Source organism: Podarcis raffonei, chromosome 1, assembly GCF_027172205.1.
Source record: "Podarcis raffonei isolate rPodRaf1 chromosome 1, rPodRaf1.pri, whole genome shotgun sequence".
Classification (NCBI taxonomy): Eukaryota; Metazoa; Chordata; class Lepidosauria; order Squamata; family Lacertidae; genus Podarcis; species Podarcis raffonei.
Genome location: NC_070602.1, coordinates 64947882 through 64973936, shown reverse-complemented (window position 1 = coordinate 64973936; position 26055 = coordinate 64947882). Strand labels below are relative to the sequence as shown.

At 39.5% G+C, this 26055-nt stretch overlaps 1 protein-coding gene across 7 annotated transcripts in view; it reads left to right on the top strand.

The window, feature by feature from the left end:
• The window catches only part of CCDC73 (coiled-coil domain containing 73), a 60639-nt gene that overhangs the window by 6524 nt on the left and 28060 nt on the right, over nt 1-26055 (top strand). For 3 of the 7 annotated variants that reach the window (XM_053390268.1, XM_053390276.1, XM_053390284.1), the window contains 5 exons: nt 15755-15826; nt 16763-16834; nt 17163-17198; nt 18903-18977; nt 24699-24737. In XM_053390268.1, coding sequence (XP_053246243.1) covers nt 15755-15826; nt 16763-16834; nt 17163-17198; nt 18903-18977; nt 24699-24737 — 294 coding nt within the window. Of the gene's footprint in view, nt 1-3093; nt 3192-5761; nt 5934-14583; nt 15250-15754; nt 15827-16762; nt 16835-17162; nt 17199-18902; nt 18978-24698; nt 24738-26055 lie in introns of those variants that run through there. The other 4 variants (XM_053390253.1, XM_053390262.1, XM_053390245.1 and 1 more) reach the window with 3 other exon arrangements.

The window sequence follows — 26055 nt, the reverse complement described above, 5'->3', positions numbered from 1 at the left end:
GGTGTTTCAAATATACATGATTTCATTAAAACGCATGGTGCCTTGGAGCGTAACCCCCGCGTAAACTGGGCTTGCTTCACTTATGTGCATGGGTATAACCACCTACATTTTATCTTCCCAGTAGTTTCTTGTGTCTGTACTGATCCTGAAATTATATTTAAGCAATCTGGACTAGCAGACTTGAAGTGAGAATGGATTCTAAATGAATAGGGTTTGATTTCCTTTTCAAAAATAGTTTCCAGTATATACTAGCAATATATAAATACGCTCTGGCATTTTAAATGAGGAAGAACTAGGTACTGGTGCATCTGTTCTAGGTAGAGAATGCAGAAGTGTGTTTTGTCACACAACATAATAATGAAATAATATTTTTATGTTTTGGCCAATTTATGCTCAGAATGCAGGATGTGAGTTTTTGAATTGCAACTCTCCAGGCTTGTTGTTCAACGAAAAATTATGAACAGAAAAGCAGATGTTTTTGTGACATTTTTATGATAGGGAACTGTGCTGTGCCTGGATTATTCTACAGGGGTAAATTCTAGGAGAAATCAGAGTGTAATTCAATTTCATGTTCATTAGCAAGGCCATCAACAGGCAGTTTGTGGTCCGTGGCAAATAAGAGAGGGTGGCACTACTGCACTGAACAGCTATCACTGCCCATATGGCAGTGTAGCACAGCGTAAAGCTATTATGCATTATAGAAATGGGTAATGGTGAGGTGAGACAGTAAAAACCATAGGAAAACCTGTTATTTTACCTTACTGCCTTCTTAATGTCTCTTCATCTACCATATGACTGATTTCATTTGTTGAAACCTGAAACGAGGGTATTTTTTTTAATAGCCGAAAATGGTAGCTCAGTATCATTATTTCTAGTTACCAACTGTGTTGTGGTAAGTGTGCACACCATGGGCAAATACACTTGTGTCATGCCACTTTCCACTATTGAGGGGTGGGTGGAGTAAAACACAAGAAAATAAGAAGAGCCTGTTGGATCAGGCCAGTGGCCAAATAGATGCTTGTGGGAAACCCACAAGCAGGGCCCGAATACAAGAGCACTCCCCCTTCCTGAGGTTTCCAGCAACTAGTATAATCTCTCTCCAAATTAATACTTGCAGGCAAGGTGTTAGAATGGGGTTGCAATTGACGTACAGTACAGCATATACCAGGGTAGACTTTCTTCATTAGCATTAAGTGGTAGGTTTGAGGGAGCTTCCTTTGAGATTTTATCCCATCTTTAGGAGATACAGTGGTACCTTGGGTTAAGTACTTAATTTGTTCCGGAGGTCCGTACTTAACTTGAAACTGTTCTTAACCTGAAGCACCACTTTAGCTAATGGGGCCTCCTGCTGCCGCCGCGCCGCTGGAGCATAATTTCTGTTCTCATCCTGAAGCAAAGTTCTTAACCTGAAGCACTATTTCAGGGTTAGCGGAGTCTGTAACCTGAAGCGTATGTAACCTGAAGCTATGTAACCTGAGGTACCACTGTACTCTTTAAAAGTTGGATCCAGACTTTGAGGGAATCGAACATTGATAACGGAATGCAATTTTTGCTGATCCCTCCCCTACTTCTCTTCACATTTCCTAAAATAAAAGTCTGCTCTGGAGGAGGAGGTTGGATAGTGTGGGAAATAGTTTCGGGGGCTGCAGGGGGGAGGAGAAATCCATGAAAATCGCCTCTCCTCTTTCGCACCATGACCCTCTGAGTCTGTTCTGCAAAGAGAATGGCAAGTCTAGATCCAGTCCTAAGACTGCAATTCTATACACAGCTGGGCTGCACACATCTTTTTGAAGTCAATGGGATCTAAACCTCCTAAACAGTGTGCTGGATCACAGCCTAAATGCTTAAGGGGCACATGTTTCTTTGGGAATCTGAAATCTATAGGTATGTAAAAATGCCTATATGTCTGGAACAAGCACCATAATTTCCACAGTGAGCTTTTACCCACAACAAGCAAATACATATCTATAAATATTCATAAAAGGGCACCACAACTTAAATACCTGATTTAACCTGCACCAAAGTGCCATAAATTACTGTGTTTTTAAAACCTATAACCAGATGCTGTTGAAATCCTTAGATATGTGTCACAGTTTTTTTATTAAAAAAAAAAGATTTATAGAAGAAAATACATGAACGTTTCAATTTCAAAAAACCCTATAAAGTATTGATACCTATTTGTGGGTGGATGTTTGGTTGTTTTAGTTAATATCAAATCCTTCTAGTTGTTATTGTAGTAAAATGATAGTGTGAAATTGATGCTGTTATAGTATAACAATAAGGACGTGACTCATGTATTTTATGTACACATGCATTCAACTGTAGTGACAAATGGCTTCATGCTGTGTGATTAAATGCATATTAGCGTTTGCCCTAGGCATTTGATTATTACCATCTTTACTTTATTACATTTCCACACTGTATGGCCATATAATTTATAAGATAATACAGACATCACTTTGTTGCTGATAGGAATTATTCTGTTTTATGGATGGTGTCCTTTAATTTTGCCTTTCATGGATTATAAAATTGGTTAATATCTGCTGAAGTGAATCACTGGAGAAGCAAATAAAGATGCTGGCCTCAGGTCACAGTGTCATTTGTGATACTGGCAAAATCTTACAGGCTCATTTATCCCTGTACATGATTGATAATACCATGGGTTAAATGGAGAAAGCTTTGCTTCCATTAAAGGATCATCATGAATGAAGACCTCCCACTTAAAAGTCAGGCATGATGAGAAGACAAGAGACTATCTACAGGTCAAATTAAATAACTTAAATAATTTAAGTGGAATGACAGTGCAATTTGTCCATCCTGTGTTATTACCTTGACCCCTATCAGGCTTATAGGCTGCTTTACTTTCTAGTGTAGGGTATTTAATATGTAATTTTAAAATAAGTGTTGTTTTATAAAAACCTTTATGGCATATAAAGGTGTGGTAAAAATATTTTATAATGTGCTTTCAATAAAGCCATTTTTACCATGTAATATCAGCTAAACATAAAGTCAGTAATAGAAAACCCAATGCAGTGGATGTTTCTATGTAGTGATTTTAATCAATTTTGCAATTTTAATTTTTTGCCATAATAGTTTAAAAGAAAGAAAATTACTGCCTTTAGCAATATCTTTACAATTCTGTGACAAGACCATTACTTTTCAAGACAGACATTCCTTTTCTTCAAGAAAAGGTTTGTAGTTTCAGTGCTATATTAATTTTAAACTTTAAAATTAAATCTATTTAATATATGAATTAACAAGTTTTGTTTATTGTCATTTTTTGCTGTATTTCTATATAAAATATCACCATGTAAGCAATTATACAAAAGTTTGAGTTTTAATATACTTTTTTTTACTGTGCTTTGCTATGTTGTGGTGTCAGAGGGTATGTTATTTCTATGTTATGAAACAGTATATAATACTTTTCAGAAGTGGGTAAAAAAATCTTATGAATGATCTTAAAAACCTTGTGACCTAAATTCATTGTGTTCCATAAGCACAGCCTTGTTAATCATAAGCTTGTGCTAAAATCAGTGAGGCGAGAAAAATACTGTATCACTTCAAAAGTTGAATGCTGAATTTTCAGAATTAAATCATGTATGCATGTGTGAGTATGTGTGAGGATCCTAAACATTTGAAGCATATATGTGTTTTTGTTTGTGCGTTGGGCACATGGCCCAATGTTCTGCTGTTTTGTTTTAAGTGGGATGGTTCTGTTTGGCCCTAGAATTAGGGCCTCACTTTTAATGCAGAATTTGCTACCTCATAAACATGTTTGTTTACAGCATGTTTCCCCTTCCTTTCAATAAATGTCAATGATAGCCACTAGCATCGCAACAATAATACAGTGGTACCTCTGGTTGCAAACGGGATCTGTTCTGGAGGCCTGTTCACAACATGAAAAGAGCACAACCCGCAGCGGCGCGTCTGCGGGCGCATGGGTTGCGATTCGCCGCTTCTGCGCATGCGCGTGATGTCATTTTGCACGTCTGCGCATGCATGGGTGGCGAAACCCGGAAGTAACCCTTTCTGGTACTTCCGGGTTGCCGTGGGACGTAATATGAAGCGGATGTAACATGAGGTATGACTGTATCAGAGAGAGAGATGAAAGCTGCTGAAATCCAGAGTCAATCAAGTATCTACTAAAACATGTTTAAAAGATTACATTAAAACAGATACATGCCGATCCACATTAGGGTTGTTGTTTTTTGCACGTATTATCACTTCTTGCCACCTTGTGATACATGTGACACTCACCCCACACTTCTGTTGATACCACTACTTCCCTGCTAGGGCGCAGAGGGTGCCCTCCCAGGCCACTTGGGTGTACGGAGCGGCGCACACACCCTACAGCCAGGGTGGAGCGAGCTGCCTATGGGGGCGGAGCGAGCTGCCAATGGCAGACATTTGGCGCACCGCCCACCAACAACTCCCAAGCCTCCCCCAGCTGTCAAAATGAAGTGGGAAGGAGGGAAGGCCGCCGGCAAAGCGGCAAAGCTCCCCAACTCCCCCGACGGCTCAGGGTAGGCTTGGGAGTTGTGGGCGGGTGGCACGCCAAATGTCACTCCCCTCAGCGAAGACACCTGGGGTGATCCGCCCCCACCACACACCCCTTCCTCCGCCCCTGAGAGAAGTCTCATTCCAGCCAGTTTGGAATGGTTGGAATGGGTTCCCCACTATACAGGTGAAGTTGGAAAGCTGTCCAGCAAGAAAAGATATATTGAAACAGCAGGGGAACTGTTCAGCCAAGGAGTCAGTCTAGAGCAGGGATAGTCAACCTTTTTATACCTACAGCCCACTAATGCATCTTTTTTGATGGTAAAATTTCCTTACCGCCCACCAGTGCTCTATGGAAGAAGGATTCATCAAATGTTATGTTTTTATTTTTGTCTTGCTTTGGTTGTGCTATAGCTGCTCCAGACGGCAATAATATGGCAGCATTGGGGAAGCATCATGGTACAAACTAAAGCAGAATAAATCCACCACTCACTGTTACTGCATCCAGAATATATTGTAGAATGCACCCATAAGAGAAAACCAGACTGATTGTTATTATGTCCTGATGTGTAAAACCACAGAATTCAAAGAGGGTGTACTTTCTTTTTCCCATGACTGTATATATGTGGTAGGGTGCCCATGCTACAAATTTGTATCGACTCCCTAAAAACTTGTAGCATGGGCACCATACCGGGGCATCCCCAAATAGTGCTGAAATACAAGCTTATTTTATGTTATATAAATTAGTGCTTGCTACTGCTCTTGCTATTGTTTAACACTGATATAGTGAGCACAATATGCCAGAGCCTGTTTAAATACAGTGGTACCTCAGGTTACATACGCTTCAGGTTACATACGACTCCGCTAACCTGGAAGTAGTACCTTGGGTTAAGAACTTTGCTTCAGGTGGCGGGGTGGCAGCAGCAGCAGGAGGCCCCATTAGCTAAAGTGGTGCTTCAGGTTAAGAACAGTTTCAGGTTAAGAACGGACCTCCAGAACGAATTAAGTACGTAATCAGAGGTACCACTGTAGAAAGAGCCTGACTGAGTTGGCATGTGCAGTTGCCCTATGAGCTCAGCTCTGTCCTTGTGGGAAGTCTACCAGCATGATGAAGGGGTTGGTGGCAGTAAACTGCACATGCAACAGTGTGATTGGATTGTGACCTATATGTTTTAAAGTTTTAGCTAATATTTAAAATTGCAGTATCAATACTTGCCATTTTCTGGTGCAGCAATTTTCTGAATGATATTCTTTTCGTTTCAAGTAAAACACACGGTAAAAAAGTTATAGATACAATTTCTAAAATGGATGAAGAATTCAATAAGGAAGCACCTGCCTGTACCTTACAAAATTCTGCCGAAGCATTGATTTCTCTTCAGCTATCAGATTTTAAAACAAGTTTTCTGGAGGCAGTAGAAGAATTGCGTATGAGAAGGGTAGGCACATTTACTTATTTACCTATATTTCTAGCTAATTTGGAAATGTAAAGCAATTGAAGACATTTTTAGCTTTTTAATGTTATTTTTATATTTATAATTTTAGTCCTTGATTAATCTGATGGTGATTATTTAGCTTGCATTTGAGGTTTTAATTTGTATATGTTACTGCTGATGTTGATGCTTGTCCTCCGCCCCTTGTTAACTGGCTGTGTTACTTCTTATTCTTTGTATTTTTCTGGATTATTTTTTTTACATGTTTTAATGAATTATATATGTTTTATATTCTGTTGTACATTATCAAGAGGCTCATTGTATGAGGCAATGGATCAGTGTAACAAACAAAACAAGCAAAATTAAATATACAATAAAATGTATTAAAATTTATCCATGCTTGGTTAACCTTTGCCATTGGAAGCCAACCTAAACTGGGTTTTACACAGCTTTCAGAAAATGCTATATTGGTCACTAGTAGGAAGGAGTTCCACAGTCATAAGAATGCATTTCTTATGCACAGCCTTGCTATTCAACATGAATGGTATAATCAAAAGGTGGAGAAAGGTGGTTTTTATGGATTTAAGTGTCTTTAACCCTCAGGGCTGGGGTTGAAAGTATGGTTCCCATTGGTGCAACGGCAACCTTGAGGTCATCCGCTGCTTTCCACAAATCCTCTAAGCCCTCCCATGCACTTTTCCTCCCTTGAAAAGTACACAGAGCTGAAGGAAGACGTTGGAAGAGTGATGCTATTCCTCACTACACATTGCAGCTCTGTTTGCTTTCCTTCTGGATCTAACTTTTACTGAGATCCCTTGGAAAACCAGACTTTATGTGCATGCACTTCCTCTCTTTCTGTCACTTACTTTGCATGTCCATGTGTCCATGTATGTGACTGACTGCGTAACAGAAAAGTGATCAGAGTGAGTGGTGCCCACACATTGAACTCAAATGTGCCCATAGGCCTAAAACTATTGGCATCTCTTTCCTTGAGGAAATTCACAGATTAAAAGGAGTGGTGAAAGTGGCAAGAAATGAGGATCCTGGATACTGGCAAAACACCACAGAACATTGGGAAAAGGGCACTTGATACTGCTATAACATTGATTAGGAGATGCCTGGTAAAACACATATATCACTTTAATCACTGGTCAAAGCCAGCTGAAGCTTTTTGGCAATCCTTAAGGGTAGCTCCAAATAGTAGGCATTACAGTAGTTTATGCTTGATGTTAGTGAAGTTTCAGTGATGGTTTAAGGTCTGCATCAGTGCCCACCCCCCTTTGTAGGTACAACTGCCATCTACATTGTGTAAGCTCACAGGATCCTATATTTTGTTTTTAAGAAGTTATTTTTTTCATTCACAAATGTAAATACTTTTGCATATCTAGGAGGTCTCATGAGTATGTATAAGCCATTACCTTACTTTTGAGTGGCCTTGTGTTGCTTATAAACTGATAAGTACTCATCCACTTAAGTTCACTATTAGAGGGAACAAGTTGGACTTGCACAAAATGTTGTGGTGTATCTCCCCTCCCAATATAATATTCTTTTCAAGCATAACATCCAGTATTTACAGACACATGTCTCATTTTTATATTCTGTCACTCTCCAAATTCTGTGACTATTAATCCTATTAATCATTCTCAGACCACATTGGGCTGGCTTTGGCCTTTCGGGGTTTTGAAAAAAGATTAATTCAAACCTTGTGGTTTCCCCTAGCATACTAATACTCTCTTCTTGTTTCTCTGTTTGGAGGTATGTAAGAAGGCATTGCCCTGAAAAGCATTAGAGACAGAGTAAAAGAAATAAGTGTAGCTGCTAAAGGAATTAGCTGTCCGGACTGATCATAAGATTCAGGAAATATTTTAAAACTGAGACTGGCCATTCCCTGTGGCATGGCTAAAGTGGTGATAATCCTGTGTCTCACAGTGAACTTGGTGCTGTGTTGTAGTGGCCTCAGCTGCTGTCCAAGTGCCTTCTAGCTGAGGACTTGAATCCTATTTGCATATGCATGACCTGTGGCAACGGAATAGTGCTGTGGGTATCTTTGTTATAACTGTACATAACAGTGAATTATTCCTTTGTATTGTTCTGCTCACTCCAGTTTTCTGAGCATTGAAAAACAGGAAAGAGGGAAGAAGAATATGCCCCTTTCTAGAAGAAAACTCTGGCCATTACCTTTGTTATACAAGAACCAGCACTTCACTCTCACCAATGCCAATCTGTTCAGTGAAAGGGAATCTGCCAGGCTAAATTTCAACCAGTTTGAGCCACTATAGGGATGCTTCTGTATGGGTACTTATTGTGAGATTTGTGCTGCTGATGTATGCAAGTTATTTGCAGCATCCACATGGTAGTGTTGGCATCAGAATGCCCCCTATTGAATCCAGATTTCTCTTTTCCAGGAAAAAAGCCCATTAAGTTTTTAAAACACCATGTTGCCAGTTACCTGCTTATAGTATTAAGCCTCTTTATGGAAGTATCCTAGTAGTCTCTTTTTACAACCCCAGTCATAAGCTGGATGGGGTGTGTCCTTCAGGCCACCCCCTCATCTAATTACGCTTACATAAGCTGTTTTGTGTGCAAGGGCAGTTACTTTGCAGCATGGCCTAAAGAAATATCTCAGGCATTACCAATTCTTAATTGTACTTAAGTATCATGCATGGTTAGAGAAACAACCTATTCATGCATTAGCCATCTCCACTCTTTAAAATTTTGTTTCCTTGTTGCTGCCTATTATCTGTGTCTGGGGACCAGGGACAGAGCCCACTCCTTTTATCTTAAAACGTGCTATAGCAGGCTTTGAACTTTAGACATGTTCTTTAGGTACAGGTAACTCACAACTTATGCTCATTTAACTTGTGCACATTTAGCTGTACAGTACATGGTTGGCAAAATTAAAAATAAAAAGGGGGCAGAAAGGGGTTGGGCATCTGGGGGAAAAAGACTTTTCAATCCTACCCGCTAGTGAACCACATGTGTTTTGACTATACTTGATTTTTGTTTTATGTCCTGTCCCTGGAATGTAACCCCAAGTTTAGTTTCGCCTGCACAGTATTAACAAGTTTTGCTTCAACATCTAGTTTATGTAGGCCCATTGCAGGGTGTCCTAAAACAGACTGAAGTAATTTGGAAGTCTGAGAACTGTTTGATTGAGCAGCATGAAAGAAATGGATTTTGCAATTTCGTAGGAGGTGGATTATGAGTTTGAAAAAGATGGTAAAAGTACCTAGTTTGGGTTGCTTGGATGTGAGCCAGCTGTACTCTGTTCCTAAATCTGTTCAGGGTCAGGAATCAGGGGGGCTTGACCAATGTACAGCCTATCTTGTAAAACTACAGCCTGAAGCAAGCACTTTACAAAGGCTTGACACTTTCTAAAGGTTATAACGAGTAAATAAACCATCAAATGACTCCTCTTTTATTGTTATGGTGGTGTTTTTGTAAAAACACTTACCGGTAAATCCTTGTAGTCCTAAGGCAGCTAATAAAATATCAAGACTTCTAAAGGTTTTGTGTCTCTTGTTATCATCTAAAAATTATATACAGTTTTCCTCCTAAACATAAGAAAGTTTTCTTTTTAATGTGTTGCATGGATGTTTCAAGATAGAATGTATAAGTTTTTAAAACTTCCAGTTTAGAATGAAGGGGGAGGGGACTAACAGTGGTGAACTGAAGACCAGCTAAAGTTATTTGTTTAATTAAAAAAAACCTTAAATCTTTTAGGGAGCAATCCTAACCCAAAATTTGTGCTCCTGGAGGGGATTAGTATCGAGCAGAGGTATCCCTCCACCTTCTTCCACCTGCCCGGAAACCTATGTGTCCACTGTGGAAGAATGTGTGAATCCAGAACTGCCCTCCACAGTCACTTACGGACTCACTGTTAAGACCGTACTCATGAAAGACAATCTTACTTGGCGATGAGTGATCGCCGAAGAAGAAGAAGAGGAGGATCAGATATCCTGCAACACCCTGCTGTAGTTTCTAAAGGTGCAAACTATTTGAGATATACTGCTGGTGCAAGGCTCTGAAATGGCATTTTGGAGATGGGGCAGAGCTGGGCTGGCTAAGAATGTTCTGGATCCTAAGCCAATCCATTCACAAGTAAGGACCTGATCTGCAGGCCAGTGGCAGAAAGCAGCGAAAATGGAAATAACAAAGCTCTTGGCTTTGAGTGGCATGAGGCAGCAGTGTTTTGGATGCAGCAGTGGTTCTGCAACTCTGACTTCCTAGAATCATAGAATTGTAGAGTTGGAAGGGACCCCAAGGCTCATCTAGTCCAATCCCCTGAAATGCAGGAATCTCAACAGGATCATAAATGACAGGTGGCCATCCAGCCTCTGCTTAAACCTCCAAGGAAGGAGAGTCCACCTCTCCTGGGACTCCGTTCCACTGTCAAACAGCTCTTGCTGTAAGAAAGTTCTTCCTAATGTTTAGTCAGAATCTCCTTTCTTGTAACTTAAATCTTTTCATTTGGGTCCCAGCCTCTGGAGCAGGAGAAACCAAACTTGTTCCCTCTTCCATGTGACAACGCTTTAGATATTTGAAGATGACTATGATATCTTCTATCGTTCTCTTCTTTACCAGGCTAAACATACCCAATTCCCTCAACCATTCTTCATAAGGCTTGGTTTCCAGACCTTTTATCATATTCGTCACCCTCTTCAGCACATGTTCCAGCTTGTCAATATCCTTCTTTAATTGTGGTGCCCAGTACTGAACACAGTACTCCCGGCAGTATATTATATTTGTGCTTCTGGTTCTTCCACCCCAAGTGCAGAACCTTATATTTGTCCCTATTGAAATTAATTTTGTTAATATTGGCCCAGTTCTCTTATTGTGCTTCCTCCTCACTATTGCTCCTTTTCATTCAACTTGATGCACACTATTTGCAAACTTTATGAAAGAAGTGAGACCCAAGTTGAAGGAGGAAGTTCAAGCTTGCAGCTTCAGTTCTTTCCATTCAAATATTTTGTTGTAGTTTAAATCCTATAGGGTTAATTCCATGTGCCACTAGATACATGAATTGTGTGGGAACAGATCAGAGGAGGTGATAATTTGTTGCTCCTTGTGCTGATGGATATTTAAGCAACTGTCAATGGGCAGTTCACCAGCAGAATAATTTGTACACAGTGGAAACAAAGTTTTCTTTCATTTCCACTTTTCTTCTTCCTTTCCTTCAAATTTAAGTCAAGTGCTGGTCTCCTAAATGTCATTATTTCTAAACAATTCCTAAGCAATCTTATAACCCAATCCTAATGAACTTACAAGTAAATTGCTTAGATCTAGAAATGCTAACAAGACATACTATTAGCTATAGTAGCTCCCACTGTCAAATAGAAATGGAAGAGAATTTTGTTTGGTCTGCATTTTTAAGTGAAATGACCTAATCTGCACATCCCAGATTAATAAATGGACCGGAACATTATTATCCTTCAGATCTGCACTTCTGTGAATTTTACAATACAGTTCTTGGCTCAGATAATGCATCAAAGTGTATAAAATACATTAGGGTAAAATACATTTTGAAATGTGTGTATTGAGATAAAATATGTATTTAAACGTGCATTGTGTGACAAATACTTATTTAAATATGGATTTAAATAATTGATTTTGTATGGATTTTTTTTTAAATTACAGATCACTGCAGAATTGGGACAGAATTGACATGTAGAATTGACCTAGAAATAGGAAACTGATTGATCGGTCCATCCCTGCTGTCAAACATCAGCCTACTTCTTAAATTTTCCACACTATAGAAAGTGGTTTCCTGCTGGAAGCTGTAGGCAATACCCCAGACTTATGTAGCTTGGAAGCACCCCTCCTCTGTTAACCTTTTAGCATCACCCTGTCCATTTGTGGCAATGCCAGAAATAATTCTGTATAATATAGAAACACATCTATAAACAGGCACACAGTTGTCTTTACTAAGGTCTGAAGTTGGCACTATCTGCACCCGGTTGCATGTAGCATTTTCAGTGGCATAGCGTGGGGGGTGCAGGGGGGGCCGGCCGCACCGGGCGCAACATCTGGGGGTTAGGGCAAATCCACGGGTTAGGGGGCGCAAATTACTTGCCTTGCCCCGGGTGCTGACAACCCACGCTACGCCACTGAGCATTTTAATTTAAAATAATTAAATAACAGCTGATGTCAAGAATAGAAAAGGGGAGGAAGGGAGGGAGGTTTTCTTAACCCTTTCCCATCTGGCCATTTTTCTGCTTAAAATTGCCCTTCTCCAGTTGCTTCTCCTGTGGGGGGGGGCGGGGGGCGGGTGGAATACACAAGTACACTTTACTGACTGTTTTCTACAGGATTTTTACTAATAATGTATCATGTTTCTGCTTTTCATTAATGCGTGCTTTACTGGTAGCACATTTTAACAGCATTTGTAAATAAATTGTTTGAGAGAATACTCCCCCTTCTCTGAAAAGTCATAGGGTAATCAAAATAATTGGCTTTTGTCCCTGATGGGGGAGTAATAGAAGATGCATCCGGATTCAGTGTTTATAGATAATTATAAGAAAACTATTTTGTTGTAGTTACAGAATATTACTCACTTAGGGAGTGCAGAAAGGTTTTTTATGAGCTTTTATATTTTTGTGTTTATCTGCCTTACTTTTACGCCGCATGACATTTGTAATATTCTGCAAACAATACTATAATCACAGAAGCAAAGGCTTTGCGGTTTTGTGACAGTAGATAAAAATCAAGCAGTCAGAGGATTGGCAGAAACCCCTTTCTGAAACCCTGGAGAACTGTTGCTAGTCATTGTAGGCAATACAACAAGAGCTAGATAGACAGACGGTTTGACTCAGTGCAAGATGGCTTTCTGTATTCATAACTTTAGTATTGGTTATAGTATAACACATAATAACAATCTGAACATGTTAAAGTTAAAACATTTGGCTGCAACATCAGGTCAGTAACCAATACACCTGGTTTTCAACCCAGATTGAAAGACTTCAGATTGCTATCAATTGTAGTAAACAGGTAAGTTGGAATTGATGGTAGTTGAAGGAGCACAGACCCAACCTCTAGACGAAAGAGAAGGCCTTGCATTACTGATGATGTTTGTGTTCTTCTGGCTAACCAGACTCACTGTTTGCAAGGGCTTGTGGACCAGGTTTTGCTTCTGAATTCTCAGGTCGCAACTTTGTCTAGGGTTGACTTTTTTCAGTTGCATCTACTGTGACATTCTCTGGAAAATAGGTATCTTACAGCAAATGATTCATACTTTTGTAGATTGGCTCTAATTGGGATATTCTTTGAATAGCATTTGGGAGCTTCAGTGAATATAAAACAAAGAAGCCTGTCTTCTGACAGAAGTGGGTCAGTGGGAACATAAAGCTTGTCCTGCAAAAATTGTGCAATTAACTATTAGCTTTCAGATACAGATAGAGGGGCTGGTTTTGACCTATAAATCTGTTGAGGCTTTGAAATCCACATATCTCAGGAAGCATTTCAGCCAATATGAACTCTCCCTCCTGTCATATTAATCCTCCTGTATAAAAAACATGTGAGGAAACTTTGTACTAATATATGCAGTGTTAAAAGAAGCCTTTATGGGGGAGTATTTTTCTCTCCTCCCATTTTCTTTTCTCCCTCTCTTTGAAACTTTCCTTTTATTTCCACAGTTTTCTTTCTGCCTTCTTTTCTCATTTGGGTTTTCCTGCTTAATTTAATTATCTTTGTCTTATGTGTATGGAGGTATTAATGGTGGTTGGATATGTAAGTCTCATTAAAATCCATTGTTTTTAACTGGGAGGAACCTGTATGTGGTGCTTGAAATCAGGAAGGCTATGTTGAAGGAAAGGGAGGGGAGAAATAATATGTGTTAAAAGTATATGTATACTAAAATGAATTAAATGCAAATGAAATAAGATCTTGTGCACAGGCTGTGGTTCATTGTAGTGGGCCCGAATTTGAGGAACCTCTTAGGGTTCCTATAGAATCTTAACATTTTGAGTTCACATATAAGAAGGTGGGACCACATTTTAGCATCAAGAAAGCACAGTGCTAGGGAAAGCTAAACCCCTTCCTTTTCTTACCTCCCCATCATTCTGGGCACTTTTTCCCAACCAAATGTCTATATCCGAAGTGAGTTGGACTGTGTAATTGATGGGGAGGAGATAATGGAGGGACGGTTTAGCTGTTCCTACCTGTCCACCCTTCTCATGTTAAAATGAGACATCCACCTCACATTATATGAGAGCAACATAGATATTGATCAAACAAATATGAGTGTCCCATCATTTTTAGATTAGGTCTAAGATACTCACCTTAATTTCATCCTGCTTTTCACTGCTCCCTTCCCATTTGAGTCCCCCTTAGATGCATTTTTCCTTGTAGCTATTACATTGCCCAGGATCATCTCAGAGTTGAGAGTCTTGCCAGTGAAGGAAGATTTACTTCTATCCTGATTGGGTCACCTTCTGGTTTTTTTCTTCCTAGGTCAACTTTCTGTTTCTTTTCTGTTTCATTTAGGCCCCACCTTTCCTCTAAGGAGCTCAAGGTGGCATATGTGGCCAGTGGCGGAGCTTCATGCTCTGGCACCAGGTAGGCAGAGAAGAAGGTGGGGGCAGGGCTGGCGCGCGGCCTGGGGGCGTGGCACCCAGCGCGGGCAGGGGGGGCAGCCACAATGGCACCCCACTGGGATCGCGCTGTCAGGGGCGGTGCGCTCTCCCCGCACTCCTCTTCCTCCACCAGTGTATGTGGCTCCTCCCCTTCCCATTTTATCCGCACAACAACCCTGTGATGTAGGTTAGATTGAGAGACAGCGACTGGCCCAAGGTCACTCATTGAGCTTCATGGCTGAGAGTGTGTTTTTACCCAGGTCTCCCAGCTAAGGGATGATGTTGTAGGAAGGGCTGTAGCTCAGTGGCTGCTTTTTGTGGCGAAGTCTCGGGTTCACATCCTGATATCTCCAGCTATGGCTGAGAATTTCTCCTGTCTAAAACCCTGAATAGCTGATACCAGTAAGTGTGGACAGTACTGAGCTAGGCATGGGTGTAGCCAAAGGGGGGGGGCGGGGCGGAGGGCAGCTGCCCCCCTAAATCAAGTAATTAAATAGAAATACTTAACAAACAACTTGGTTCTGCCCCTTCCCCGAAACATAAATCCTGCCTATGCCCATGGAGCTAGGTGAATCAATGGTCTGCTTCATTATAAGGCAATTTCCTGTGTTTTTATGTCTGATGAAATTCCTCACAGCCGGAAGTTTGTGCACTGCCTGCCTCCAGTATGATTTTTCTTTTTTTAGGATGAAGGAGCAGAAAAATATATATTGGTGAAAGAATGGATTGTTATTAATTGTAAACAGTTATTGGTGAGATTATTAGTTTCTGCCACTTAATATTTGTTGTTTCTTAGCCTACTGGCTAAGATCAAGTACAGCCATACCTCGGGTTAAATATGCTTCGAGTTGAGCGCATTCGAGTTGCGCTCCGCAACTTCTGGGTTTCGCCACTTGCGCATGCGCAGATGCTCAAAATGACGTCACGCGCATGCACAGAAGTGCCATCGCTAGTTACGTTTACCCCTAGATGCGACCGCGGCTCCGGAACAGATCCCGTTCGTATCTAGAGGTACCACTGTATAATATTTGTCGTTTGAAGCATTTTTTTTTTTAAAAGGAAGCCATTACACAGTACTGTGTGTTTCTAATGTATACTTAAGACAAGATGGAATTTCTTCTTCCTAATGAGTGAGACATATATATAATTCTATTCAGAACACAAACAATTATCCTAATCTTATTAACTAACATTTCTTTGAAAATGTTTTTTTTAAAAACAAACAGTGACTAGTTTTTTGTATGTTTTTGAAACTAGGAGACTGAAAGTAAAAATGAGGAGCAAATTAGCAAATTTGTTGTTGAAGTACAGGAGCTTGAGTGGCAAAAGGTTAGTGTTCTTCAAACAGTTAAAACTTGATAGCATCTGTTCTTAGTAATTTTGCCGTTGGAATTAATATCAGTATTGAAGAATGTTAAAATATGGTTTCTGATCTAATATACATGTTTCTATAGCGTTCTGAGGTTTTGTGGAAGCACTGTCAATAGAATTTATAAAATGTGTGTTTCTAAAGTCTTTGCTCTAAAGAGATGTAGGATTTGGCATATTTAGTGATTTGTTCTGTCAAAATTAAATGTGAAGAACCATTATATGAGGTACTTTGAATGCAGTACATTTGGTTCTAGCCAGTTTTATACTGCACCTTCACTCTTCTCTGAATCCAGAAAACACAGAGCACAGCTAAAGGCTGTGTGTCTTCAATTATCCTTGGCTTTACAGGCAACCATAACATTTTGTATGGAAATTGGAATGCAAGTTGTCTCCTTAGGCACCATATGTTCTCTTGTTGCACTGCTGCTGTGGATGAGGGTGGCAGTTTTTAAAAATGCAATTCTAAATAAGCTATAAATATTACTATCTCATTTGTACATACCTTAAAGTAAATGAGCATTATAATAGCATTTTCATTCAGGTCCAAATTCATAGAGTTAAATTTTAATAGAAATGAATTTCTTCTGACTACACTAATATACCTATTCTTTTTCTTCTTGGTAGGAAGATTTGTTGCAAGTGTTGTTATTATTCTTGTATGCCTTCTTCAATCATTATTTGATTACTTATCTTCATTTTTTTGAATTTTTTATTTATGATTTTCAGGTTTATACATCTCACTAATTTTCACTAATTTGATTATTTATTTTTAACCAAGAAAACTTGAAAATGAAAATTTTTCTTAATGTATAATGACACATCTTACTTTAAATATGTTTATATATGGCTTTTTAACTGTCTTGTTCTGCTTTAATTTAAATTTTCAAATAATAGGTAGCTCTTCAGCATCATAAAGAAGCATTAAACAAACAGCATACAGAAGCCATGACAGCTATTAAAAAACAGGTACTCAATGAGTCTTTCTTCTCAGCAGTAATATATAACAAGTGGTATTGTCATTCATATTCTCAAGACCAGTTAAGTTGAACTACTCAAAAACAACAAGCCTGATCTAGTCTCAGCTATAATGAGAGCCTTGTTGTTGGTGATGAGTATGTACATGAAGTTCCTTGAAGTTGGGGAGGTGGATAGGAATGAATCAATTTTTGATAGGAATGAATCAATTTTTGATAGGAATGAATCAATTTTTGAAAATGTACTACCTTAAATAAAAAGTTACACATGTTGTTTGATCATACGATTTAAATTTGTTTCCTTCTTGTGGCAATTCTAGTTCCAATTAAGACTATTTGCTGCAGAAGAAGAAAAGGTAATGATATGACTCATTTGTCAAAAAAAACAACAACATAGTCAGTTAGTGGTTGGGATTCAGAGTGCTTAGTGTGGGCTTCTATGTGTTCATGGGGAGTTTTCAGCTTGTCCCTTCCAGAGGCAGCCCTTGCAACCACTGAAAAGTTCCCACCAAAGACTGAGGACTCTGTAGAGCATCTCTGCATGAGAAGTACCAGGTGTTGCCTTGTGCATATATCTAATGCTTTGATCATATTAGGGTTGCCATATATCCGGTAAATCCCAGACATGTCCTCTTTGGGAGGGCCAACATGCTGATCTGGGTTTTGCTTTTTTTTCATTTTAAAGGAAATGTCCGAGTTTGTTTGTTTATGGGGTTTTTTTTCGTCTCAGGCTCAGGTGCAGGCGGCTTGGGCATGGGTTCTCCGGATGCTGTGATTTGTTTCCCTGGCTCGGGCTATCCTCTTTTTTGCACTTCAAGATATGACAACCTTAGATCAGGGGTCAGCAAACATTTTTAGCAGGGGGCTGGTCCACTGTCCCTCAGACCATGTGGGGGGCTGGACTATATAATTTTTTGGGGGGTGGGGGAGAATGCATTCCTATGCCCCACAAATAACCCAGAGATGCATTTTAAATAAAAGCGCACATTCTACTCATGTAAAAACACCAGGCAGGCCCCACAAATAACCCAGAGATGCATTTTAAATAAAAGGACACATTCTACTCATGTAAAAACACGCTGATTCCTGGACTGTCAATGGGCCGGATTTAGAAGCCAGTTCGGCTGCATCTAGCCCCCAGGCCTTAGTTTGCCTCCCATGCCCTAGATCATATACAAAAGCCATAAGAGATTCCAACCTGAGTAAGGCATAAAGATACTAAAGATTGTTATCATACTATCCCCATAAAGTTTGTTGAGTAACACTGTTGGAAGTAGCCTAAATCTTTGAGCACAACTTTTACATTAGTAAATTGTTATAGTAGATTATCTGACAAATGCAAAAAGAAAAGTGAATGTGTAAAACTTGAATGCAGAGTCTCATCAAATTCTGTGACCTCAAGCTGAAAAAGTGGAAGCATATTTCACACCCAATCAGGAATGAATATTCACCCAGTGCTACAAAGTAAACACACTATGGATTAGTATTTTTAACTGAAAAGAGTATAAAAAATGAAAATGTCAAAGTTTGCAAAGTGTTGTGTTAGTACAGTTCCTTGCACGATTGAACAGAACATGTGGATCATTTTGTAACAATTGCATGATAGTGATCAGTTCAGATCCAACAGAGAGGGAGTAAGCAGAGCAACAACTCTGCAGAATAATCTAAAGGCAAGGGGCAGTGTATTTTTCCGTAAAAGAGTCGTCTCAATAGTCTCTGAATAGAGATTGTGGCATATTTATTTTGAGGAAGTGATGTTGACGTCAACTGAATGATGACAGGATCCTTTAGGGATCCATAATCTCCTACAAAGTCTTTAGCAGGCTTTTATCACTTTTTATTTGAACCCACTGTATAGTGTGCTATTAAAGTGGATGGAGTTTTGTGTTGCAGTATTTTGAAGAACAGAAGTAATTATTCCCAAGACATTAGCATATAGAATAGATTATGATGCGCATAATTATTAATACATCTCAAGAGACCTGTTCTTATGTCCCTTAGCTGAGAAATTTGTCATTTTATATTTCCTTTTTCTAACAAAATATTATGTTTCTTTGAAGGGAAAATGTTTACTTGCTATGGAATCAAAAGAAAGAGAAATGGAAGGACTGAAAGAAACATTAAAAATGTTACAGGTACATTAGCTCCATACTCATGCAGCCTGATTTATTTGGGTTCCAATAGTGTCCATGCAGCAGCCAAGACTGTCCATGGTTAGTCGAGTAAAGCAATTTGCATTTCTGCCAATTAACAATTAGTTGGTGGGGGAGCAGGGACACAATGCAGCCCCCTACTTTCTTTCCCAAACAAGAGGTTGTCTAATCCAGGACTTTTTGCATGGCTCCTACATTGGGCTGGGGAATCTATTCAAGTGATCTTTTTCTGCTGTTCCTTGAAAGGGCTTAAGGCACCATATAAACACAGAAAATAAAATAAATGACTCCTCTTTATTTTTACAACAAAATTATGAGGTAGAATAGACTTAGTAATTGTCTCAATGTTTTGTGGCTGAGGAGGGATATAAACTGGGTCTCTGCATTCTAAGTCTAACACTATTCCTACTACATCAGACTAGTTCTTTTGTCTTATTTTGTATATACAATTCCTCATCTAGCGTTCTGTTTGCATCTTAACTGAACTACACATGCAGGAGACTCTCCAGGGTCCTGTGGAGCAAAATGGCCAAGGAGACCTTTCCCGCAATTCCTCAGATAGTCAATAAAGAAAATCAGGCAAGAGAAGGTAGCAGTTCTTCTCAGAGTTCCATACTTACCTTGTCATCTGTGTTTCTCAGATTTAGTAAAACAATTAATTGGTTCAGAAAAAATGAGGGTTTTTTCTCCCATTAGGAAATACTCCATGAGAAATCCACTCTTCAATCCACTCTATTTAAAGGAGTGACTTTCCCACAGAGCATAGTTGCTCACTTTGTTAGAGGAGCAGTAATTTTGCCAGCCTTTGAAATCAACACTCATTTGGATGAGATTTACAAAACTCATCCCATTCAATCATTTTTATAAAACTGATGCGGTTTTACAGTGCAGTAAAATGGACGCAGGTGGCACTGTGGGTTAAACCACAGAGCCTAGGACTTTCCGATCAGAAGGTCGGCGGTTCGAATCCCCGCGACGGGTTGAGCTCTTGTTGCTCGGTCCCTGCTCCTGCCAACCTAGCAGTTTGAAAGCACGTCAAAGTGCAAGTAGATAAACAGGTACCGCTCCTGCAGGAAGGTAAACGGCGTTTCCGTGCGCTGCTCTGGTTCACCAGAAGCGGCTTAGTCATGACCTGGAAGCTGTACGCTGGCTCCCTCGGCCAATAAAGCGAGATGTGCGCCGCAACCCCAGAGTCGGTCACGACTGGACCTAATGGTCAGGGGGTCCTTAAAATGTTTACAGAACTTTCTTGAATGAACAGTTCTTGGAAGTCCCATAGCAATCTGTTGTCCCCCACCAAAAAAAACAAAACAAAACAAAACAAAACCAAGAGAAAAATTGGACTTACCATGAAATTTTATTTTCCTTGGTAAAATGAGAGCAAATTACCCTGCTACAGTTCTGGGTGTGGGATAGGATCTTAGAATAGTTATCCCCTTGATATTCATAGGAATTCCTGTGGACATCTTATTTTTCTTCCTCCTTGGGATTGACACAGCTATTCTTTCAGGTTGTTAAGAATTATACTTCTGAAGTTCAGTGTTAGGCTTGTTTAGTTCTTCTGATGAAAATTCCAGCCTTGTCTGCAGTAGTAGTAGGAGCTTCATCCTAAAGTAAACATTTCACCCCTCACCAGCAAGAACAAAACTTCACAGCAAGACACTTAATTAATTTCCCCTAAACATTAACTCTGGAGTAATTTGATTAAAGATAATTGGGCTGCTCAAATGAAAATGATTAAGTTAGATTTGTTTGTTCTAAGTTGAATAAGTGTTATAAAATAATACCGGTTTAGAAAGGGAATCAAATAAAATATTAGACCAGACCAGACCAGGAAAATTAAATTTATTAAAGTATATTCTGAAATCATACAAAAACTATACAAACTTCCTCCATGCTATTAAACACTCAGACATATCTAAATTTAAATGTAAATGGAAAGTTAAAGTTAAATGTTAAAGTTAAATGTAAATTTAACTTTAACTGTTGACCATAGGGCATTTTCCCAAACTGTTCTTGCTGTTCTTCATGATCCCTGAATTACTCAAAAGTACCTTTTCACTATGCAACAGTGGACATTTTGCTTGTCATTAATATTGTGCTGATTATACTAGTTTCTCATTAACTTTATAGATAGCTTGATTATGTTGATGCCGTACCTTGTTTTTTTAAATAATCTGGTTAATGCTGAGATTATTTTAAAAGCAATTCCTTCACATTGCTGACCTTCTGTGCAAAAGGCTGAAAGGATTTGTTATGTCCTGCTCAATTCATGACACAGCACAAGTGATATATAGTGTACTTCATGGTTGGCTGAACATGATACATGGACTGAAAGAGTAATAAATGCTCCCTTGCTTTTCTTAACTAAGATATAGTTGGGGGGGGGGCCATTCAGCAATGGAATCTGATTTAAATTCACCACAACAAAGGCATTCAGTAAGTCAGTTTTCAGCCAACTGGTATGTCAGTTGCACTAACAGCAGTTCATACAAACATTTTAATCATATATACAACAAGCAGACCTGCACTCTTAACACTGGAACTCGCACGAGATAGCCATTTTCCGTCTTTGAAGAGGCAAATCATAGGTTGAAATACGATGAAGAAGAACTGGGTGTCAGGGGCTGGCGTGGTCTGGGATTGTTCCCTCAGGTCCAGCCCTCCGCACCAGACTGCCATTTGCCAATTGGCTGACACGAAGCAGGATTTCAAGCTGGGATTGCCGAAGCTCACGTCCTGGCAAGGAGAGACCCCGACACACAGCCATGCATCGTCAGCCAGTGGGGGTGCGCGGGAGGTGCTGGCCGTCCCACAAAGCCACCGCACCCCTAAAAGTAGGTGGGTGGACTTCTGCTCATTGAGGAACAGCAGTCTCAGGTTAATTTGTTCTTCTGGTGGTACATTGCTCATATGAGTAGATTATTCTACTCATGAGCAATAATTAGTAGAAGTGAGCTCTTTCAGGTTTAGCCTGCTTCTATATTCTACTACACATTGGCAGCAAAGCACAGGATCAATATTTTTTCACCTTTGTCTGATGCTGGGAGTGGGCCCTAGTCTCTCTACTGGCACAGTAGTGGTCATGCCCTAGCATTGTAGAGAAATATAGAGATTCTTTTAGGTGGGTAGTGATGAAAATGAAACAAGACCGGCATAAGGAGGATAGCATTTTGTGCCACATTCTAATGGGAACCAGGGTGACCTTGCTGCTTGCATGGGTGCAAGGTTGTACTGGCAAAATGGTACAAGAAACAGTATGCGAACTGATCTCTGAAGAAGGTGGTTTCCCTTGCAGTGAATAAGAACTTACTTGTTTCAGCACAAGCCCCTGTTTGTACCACAAGGGTTGACCAGTGCTTAGGACTGGGCTATAATAATCAATCTTACCTTAATCTTTGAGTTATACAATTGGAAATTTAGAAGCAGCCGGTTCTGCTCTGGCAAGAACTTCAGTGCATAGAAAAGTCATAGGATGATTGAATGCAACATTTATTATATGCTGATCCATAAACCTGGCACAAGACTGTAAGCTTTATTATATTCATGCAGACGTACAGGTGAAAAGGAAATACAACAGGGGAGTAGTGTGGCCTTTCAGAGCTACATTATATTATACATGTAGCAGCAGTGAGAAAAGTAATATGGCATAATACTAGGAGTTGATGCCATGCAACATTCATCTCCAGTAGTTTTTGCCTCGGTAGAGAATGGTACCAGTAAACTTCCCTCTGTAGCAAATAGCAGCTCAGGCCAGGAAGCAGTTTTCACTTGGGACTGCAGTTCAGGAGGAAAGGATTAGACCCATTCCATGCATGCCATGATCCTACTCTAGGAAGCTGCATAGAGTTTTAAAAATGATCAGCAAATGACCTGTTTATTGAGCATTCTACCTGCTTGTTTTCAGTGAGAGTAGATGATGCTATTATTTAATTCTGATTTGTTGTGGAGAAGTTAGAAGAAGTTGTGTCAAAACAAGTTCTATTCCAGAGCATTTCCCCATCCTTACTGCAAAAAAGTCTGATCTTTAGGCAAAGAGGGTTTGTTGCACAAGACCTCCCCACCAATTATAATTGTGCAACTTGAATTAGCCAGTAAGTGATTGTATCCCACGTGGAACTAGTGTTAGTGTGCAGGTGCACAGAGATCCAGCTTCCAGTGGTGCATTTTATCATTTGTGCCCAAGAAGGGTATTATAAACATAATGTGGGGAGAAGCTTTGAGGTGGAATAAATGGAATATGATCACTAGAGCCTCAGTGATAAGAAAAGCTAAGCAAGGCATAAAAATAGAAAGAAAATAGTTGTAAGGAGAAAGATTGTTAAGAGAGCTTCTTCTTTTTCTGAACACCTTTATAAACATGCTTGTAAACAGGCACAAAGCTGGACTCCTGGGATGAGTAAAATCAGGCAGGGAAACTTTACAAAAATTGAGATATGATGCATTTCATTGTAGTCACAGCAGTATCCACTTTTTAATGATTTGCATAGACTCAAAAGAACTGTGCTTTCTCCCCTCTTCTCTCCCAATGAAGAAATAGATGTGAAGTTTGTAGTCATAGCATCCACTCCAGTCAGATATACATAGGCTGTATATACACTATACTTTTAAAGCACATTTGAATCAAATTCTTTCCCTCAAAGAATTCTGGGCACTGTAGTTTACCCCTCTCAGAGTAACAATTCCCAGCAGCCCTTAACAAACCACATGGCCCAGAATTCTTTGAGGGGAAGATGGATTTCCAAAATGCTTGAAATGTATAGTATTTATGCAGCCAGACTCAAAAGAACCATGCTTTCCCCACTCTGTCTAAAGGCAAAAATAGATGATATGTTAGGCATGTGATTTTCCCTTGTGTAACTGTTGTGGTGTCTGTGCTTAAAAAATCAAGCAGCCTTGGAATGGGGTGGGGCACAGAAAATCCAAGCAGGATCAGGAATGTGGTAGAGGGGTGGGTTAACTCTTTGCTTCCATCATAGTTCTAACTATAATAATGCCCACCACTGCCATTTGCAATGGGGAAGAAAGCTGTCATTGATATCAGTTGGTGCTTTCCTCCCATTGTGAATAGTTGTGCAGGAGGTCCAGTTCTGATTCGTACCAGTCCATGACAGGGGCAAAGAGTTCAAGCTCCCCACCCACATACCAAGGTTCCATTCTGGTTCAACCCACTGCCTTATTCTTTTTAACAGCTATGTAGCAGCTATATGGCAAATGTTACATCCGGTTTGGCTTTCCATGCTCATGAGCATACATGTAGGCAGCATGGTAGGTTGTTAGAGGCAATGGGGCATCCTGTGTGCACACTGCTCACATCCACAGCCAGCTTTCCTTCTTAACTTAATTTATTTGTGCTCCAAGCATGAGTAGTCTGCACTAAGGAGAGGCAGAGAGGTGGATGGTAATGAGTAAAGAGCCTCTTCTAACATACTGGTGTTGCACCCATGCCCATAAGGAAGGTGGGAGGGGATCATGCCCTTGGTTCCCCCCACTTCCCTTTTTTTAACACCATAAATAAATAACCTGAGTATGTGTAAGCTGGCTGCCTATTAGCAATGTGGGCTTATTTTCAAGGCTTTTCATATATATGCAGGCATTACATTTCTGTTATAAGTTTTACCACTTTTCCACTTCCTTGAAACTAGCAGAATTACAATTAATTGCCAATGCATTTTAAATCATTAATGGTTTTCATTATTACAGATTTCAAAATACTCTTTGCAAAAGAAGCTTAACGAAATGGTAAGAGCTACAATAGCTATAAAAATGTCAAAGGCTTGCATCCTAATTTTTTGCTTCTGTTCATGTAAGGGTGGTTTCTCTCATGAAATGACCCCTTTCCATGAATGCAACCATCATTCTGTGAGTGGAAGATCCTTTTTTCATGTAGCAAAATGTTAGGGTTCTTTGCATTTTATAGTTACAGGTTATAGAGGTGTTGGTATATATTCAAATATCCTTCTGAGTATTGCAGAGGTGCTTATCCAAACTTCCATTAATCTTTGGATTTATTTATTTATTTATTAACAAAATTGGACTTTATTTTGTGTAGCATTATTTTTCTAACTTTCCTTGCTAGTATAATAACTTAAGTGTTTGCGAGGAAAATTACAGTTAAACTTTATGGTTTGGTTAGACTTTCTTCTTCTTTTCAGGCTAATATTTATAATTAAAATGGTATGAAAGACGCAGGGCGTGTGTTACTCTTCTTCCAGTGTAACATAGAAGAATTAAGTGTGCCAGTTCAGTTTAGTCACTCTGCTGAACCACTTTTGAAATTAAAGAGAGCTGTTGAAACATTGCTAAGCTTGATTGACTAAAAGCTGTGAAAATTCTGCTGCTGCTCAACTGGAAAGAATAAAGATAATATTGTCAGACCATTATAAACTGTGATTTTAATTAAGAAGCTCAAAAACTAGAGTCCGGTTTAGCCTTAAGTACCATGACATTTGTACTGAAAGTCATCTTCAACGCTACAGTGATTTTACACAAAATATGGTGAAATTGAATAATGTGTCCTTTGACCTGGGAGATAAGGCTACAAGTTAAAGATCAAAGGCAACATAAAATGTGTTTTGTCCTATTTCACTTTTAAGTTAGGCTTCTTGTTTAAGAAGTATGTGTAATCTATTTTATCCATACAAATATTAAATTAATGATCATGCAAAATTATTGCAAATAATCTATTTATTCTAGTAAACCATGTCCAGCCTTGTAAAGTGTTCTTGTGCTTGCAAAAAAAACTGTTTGCATAAAATTTGTTGTACACATGCATATCCCCAATTAAGAGGAAAGAGATAAACTATGTGACAAGTTATGGCATTTACTCATGCATAGAACTGCACCAGGAGAGGCTTGTTAGCTTTCTACTTAACATGGCAGTCTAGGGTGTCTGCTTTTTGTGGATACTCAAGTTAGTCCACTGTCTGAAACAACAGGCTGGGTGACTATGCAAGAGAGGGTTTACTTACCACTACACACCCCAGCCTCTCCTTTCCAATGGGATAGGCTCCTCTCTTAAGCAGAAGTGCTCAGTTCATGAACAAGTGCCCCAGCCTGC